Source organism: Rhagoletis pomonella, unplaced genomic scaffold (assembly GCF_013731165.1).
Source record: "Rhagoletis pomonella isolate Grant_MI unplaced genomic scaffold, Rhpom_1.0 Rhpom_scaffold_04348, whole genome shotgun sequence".
NCBI classification, from domain to species: domain Eukaryota; kingdom Metazoa; phylum Arthropoda; class Insecta; order Diptera; family Tephritidae; genus Rhagoletis; species Rhagoletis pomonella.
Genome location: NW_023462898.1, coordinates 11,578 through 16,504, shown reverse-complemented (window position 1 = coordinate 16,504; position 4,927 = coordinate 11,578). Strand labels below are relative to the sequence as shown.

Below are 4,927 nucleotides of genomic sequence, written 5' to 3'. Positions count from 1 at the left end.
GAAAATGATGATATGAAAAAATATCCGTTTGCTACCAAGTAAAACGATGCTTTGCCAACGATGTCACACAAAAATTCAAGTATTCGCATCGTTTCTATTCATACTCGGCGATTACTAACTTGTTATATTTTTACTTATTCGTGCAGGTCTCTAGTATAGACTCAACAGAATTAAATAAGTATGTACTTCGTCAGCACCATAAAATTCCATATTTTGTCGATTTAAGTGTAAAAATGTCGGGTGCAAAAATATTTAGTACCTTAGACGCAGATCGTGCTTTCCATCAAATTAAATTAAGCAATAAAAGCTCAAATTGTTTAGTCATGATCACACCTTTCGGAAGGTATCGTTATTTGCGTTTACCATTTGGTATTTCGTCTGCTACAGACGTATTCCAACAATGTTTTGAAACCATTTTTTCGGATATAGAAGGTGTTGATATTTACGTTGATGACATACGGGTCTATGGTAAAACAATAGAAGAGCACGATCTTGATTTCAGTAAAGTACTCGAAAGAGCCAAAGAGAGAAACATAAAATTTAATTTAAAAAAATTTAAACTTGGCTGTAACAAAATAAAATTTATGGGTCATTATTTTACGAATGAAGGTATACAAATTGATGATGAAAAAGTTAAAGCAATAAAGAAATGAATCCACCTGGAAGCAAATCGGAATTGGAACCCTTTTTAGGTATGTTGACCTATGTAGCAAAATGTGTCCCAAATTTAGCAGCTAAAAATGTTAGTTTAAGAGGATTAATAAAAAAAATGCAGTATGGAACTGGGATGAGAATTGCAACAAAGAATTTATGGAAAAAAAAATACTAGCACAAGCGCCAGTCCTGCAATACTATAATGTTAAAAACCCCGTAGAGTTATGTGTAGATGCTTCTAAATATGGTCTAGGAGCAGTGCTTTTGCAAATACGACATTGAAGTTCAATATAAGCCTGGTAAAGAATTACTCTTGGCTGATCCTTATCGAGACTAAAAAATAACAATAGTGAAAAGTTAGACTTACAAAAAGCGATAAATCTACAAGTTTGCTTTGTTACAAACAATTTGCCAATATCTTTAGACAAAAAAGATGAGTTTAAAAAAGAAATGCAAAATGATAGTGTGGGAATGCACCCACCCATGCAACCCTGCGTTACTGAGATTGACAGGACAGAAAAATAAATGAGGCGGGAAGAGCAGAACAATTGGCGCGAACGAGGACATCACAACGTTTTCCCACAACACAGGCGATTTATTCATTCTATTAATCTGTATAATAATAATTACACATTATTTCACATCAATAAAAGTAATTGCTTTTACATTTGGGGGCTCGTCCGGGAAAACGTTGGTGTGTATATTTTACCCATATTATAACTGAGTCAACGAGAAGCATTATGCCGAGTGCTTGCGATTGGACTGCTACCCGGTTGCGGGAAAAAGCTAGAGAGCTTGGTCTGTCGGTCAGCGGTACGAAGGCGGAACTCATAGCTCGATTGATGGAACATAACCCAACCGGGGAATGGACGAATGAAAATAGTGAGCGCAACGATGGCGCTCATGAAGAAGATTGCAACGTGTTTTGGAGGTGCAACTGGCGACAACGACGAATTAGGAGGCCAAGGCAACGAGGAATGCATGCGGAAGAAGTATGAACTTGAGCTAAAAAGACGGCGACAAGAGGCAGAACTCGATAGACGTGAGAGAGAGCTATTAAGAAGCGAGCTCGAGTTTACCCAGCGTGAAAATGAGTTTCTACGCGGAAGCGGACGGCGAAATTCTGAGCATGACTCAATGCGACGGCAGCAAGATGACACCAGGTTTGACAGACAACGTACTATAACACCTTCGCAAAACACCATATCGAGAATGAGCATTAAAGCATTGGCGGATCTAATAGGCGTATTCGACGGGACACCAGATATGTTGAGCGTGTGGAAGAGGCAACTGATTTTCATAAAAACGGCACATGATCTCAGCGATGATGAAGCAAAAATACTAATCGGCATGAAGTTAAAGAAGAGTGCATTCGAGTGGTTGCACTCGAGAGCGGAGCATTTGGAAATGACATTCGATTCATTGGTTACTGAGATTGAGCGTATGTACAAGCCCCAAAGTAGCGTAATAGAGCAGCGGAAGAAATTTGAAGGTAGGCTGTGGAGAAAGGGTGAGTCATTCAGAGATTATGCGCATAATAAAATTGTCATTGGTAATCGCATACCTATTCCAAGTAAAGATTTGTTAGAATATTTAATTGAGGGCATACCAGACCGCGTCCTGTGCAATCAGGCAAGAATGCAGCAATTCTCTTCCACTGAGTCACTCATAGAAGCATTCGATAGGATCAAGCTAGGAGAATCATTGATATCGACAGAGGTCAGGTCGATAAATTCAGTACGCGGTGGTAAAAGTTCGGCAGCGGCGAAAGGTAAACACGAAGACAGCAAAGGGGGTCCAAAAAGAGTTTGTTACAATTGTGGTCACCCGGATCATATTAGCGCTAATTGTCCAGTCAAGACGCAGGGACCGAAATGCTTTGGCTGCAATGAGTATGGTCACATTGCATCCAAATGTCCACGGAAGCTAGAAGTTCCAAAGCAGTCAAATATTGTGACGTGCACAGCACGGAAGCAGTATACCAAAAACGTGGCAAATGGCGAACGTGTCATCGATGCCTTAATTGATACTGTTAGCGACTTAACTTTCATGTGCTACGATGAGTACCTAAAGCTCGGGTCTCCTACATTACGGCGATGCAAGCTACGCTTCGCTGGGTTAGGCTCATACTCACATACTGCAATTGGGGAGTTTGATACTAAAATACAAATAGATGGGCGTCTGTTTCCAATACGAATTTGCGTTATTTCCGATAGCTTGTCAAGCCATTGCCTTCTTATTGGAACAGATTTTCTGGAGAAAAGGAACTTTCATGCGAAGAAAGGGCTCATTTGCATTGATGCAGACGAAGATGACGAGGTAGCTGAGATTATGCAAATCAATTTATGCGAAGAGGATAGTAAAGAAGAGGTGAGATTGTCTCACATCGAGAACGACGACATGAAGGCGGAGGTTCGAAAGCTAGTTACCGAGTATCAGCCTAGAAAGACGATCGAAACGACGGTTAGCATGAGGCTTGTGCTCAAGGACAATGAGCCCGTGTATCAAAAGGCGAGGCGACTGTCGCCTATTGAAAGAGATATAGTCAACAAGCAGGTTGCGGAGTGGGAGAGCCAGGGAATAGTTAGACCATCTTCATCCGACTACGCCAGTCCCGTGGTACTTACCAAAAAGAAGAATGGTTCACATCGGCTTTGGGTCGATTACAGGCTTTTAAACAGAAAAATCGTTAGGGATCGATTCCCGCTGCCCTTGATCGAAGATCAGCTAGATCGACTCCAGGGCACAAAGATGTTCAGTACCTTGGACCTGAGGAATGTGTTCTTCCATGTAAGGGTCGAAGACGCTATCGTAAAATACACCTCCTTCGTTGTGCCAGATGGGCAGTTTGAGTTTTTGCGCGTGCCGTTTGGACTCTGCAACTCCCCACCGGTGTTCCAGAGGTATATAAACGCTGTTTTTCGTGACGCCATCCGTGAGGGAATCGTGCTGACATACATGGATGACCTAATAGTCATCTATGCAGACTACGTCGACGGTTTAGAGCGGCTGAAACGAGTGTTAGGCATTGCATCGAAAGCAGGACTCGATATCAATCTGGAGAAATGCCAGTTTCTTACAAGACGCGTCGAGTTTTTGGGCCACATCATTGAAGATGGAATGGTGAAGCCGTCTGAGACGAAGATCGAAGCCGTAAAGCATTTTCCTAAGCCAACAACTGTTCGACAAGTACAAGCCTTCCTAGGCTTAACAGGCTACTTTAGAAAGTTTATCCCAGACTATTCACGAATAGCGCGTCCCCTATCCAATCTGTTGAGAACAATTGTTACTTTTAAATTCGATGATGCTGGGGTGCATACTATGGATGAACTGAAGACGTACTTGACCAGCCGACCAGTGCTAAGCCTATATAGAACAGGAGCTAGGACTGAACTTCACACGGACGCCTCTAAAGACGGGTATTGAGCGATACTATTGCAAGAGGATGAGGTAGACGGACTGATGCATCCAATCTATTTTGCCAGCGGTAAGACGACTCAAGCGGAGGAAAAGTATCCAAGTTACGAGCTGGAGGTTTTGGCTATCGTCCGTTCATTGCGCAGGTTCCGGGTGTATCTATTGGGCATTCCATTTAAAATAGTCACCGATTGCAAAGCGTTCACGATGACCATGCTGAAGAGAGATTTGTGCGTTAGGGTGGCACGTTGGGCACTATTGCTTGAAGAATTTCAATACGCCATTAAGCACAGACCGGGACGCAGTCTGAAGCTCGTCGACGCACTGAGTCGCTATCCACTCTCGATCATGTTTGGTGGTTACAAAAGACGAGGACAGCCTTACAACGAGACTAAAAAAACTTCAACGAAGACGACGAATTGAGTGAAAAGATTGCACTAGCTGAGAACGGTGTTCATGATAGTTATAGCATTTGGCGTGGACTTTTGTATAAGGACGTAGGCGATGAATCGCGTATCGTTCTTCCAAGATCGATGCAGGCTCAAATCATTCGAAAGGCACATGAGCGGGGACACTTCGCTGTGGAAAAAACGGCGGCTCTCATCGAAGATGTCTACTGGATGCCAGGTCTACGACAGAAAATCAAGAAAGTAATTCAAAGCTGTTTATCTTGCATCTTAGCAGAGCGGAAAGCCGGTAAATCGGAAGGATTCCTCCATCCAATAGACAAGGGGAACTACCCTTTTCACACGTTCCATGTGGACCACTTGGGTCCGCTGCCATCGACAAGAAAATCATATCGCCACATCTTTGCTGTCATCGACACTTTCACAAAATTTGTTCGGTTATATGCGAC

General features: G+C 42.7%; 1 protein-coding gene across 1 annotated transcript; it reads left to right on the top strand.

Annotated features, from left to right (window-relative positions):
• The first annotated feature begins 1,548 nt into the window (after positions 1-1,548).
• On the top strand, positions 1,549-4,080 carry LOC118754670 (uncharacterized protein K02A2.6-like). The gene has a single exon (XM_036489560.1). The coding sequence runs from the start codon at positions 1,549-1,551 to the stop codon at positions 4,078-4,080; it is 2,532 nt and encodes an 843-aa protein (XP_036345453.1).
• Positions 4,081-4,927: the final 847 nt, after the last annotated feature.

What these genes read in the sequence shown, in the direction of transcription:
- LOC118754670 (XM_036489560.1), top strand. Translation starts at nt 1,549, where the DNA reads ATGGCGCTCATGAAGAAGATTGCAACGTGTTTTGGAGGTGCAACTGGC.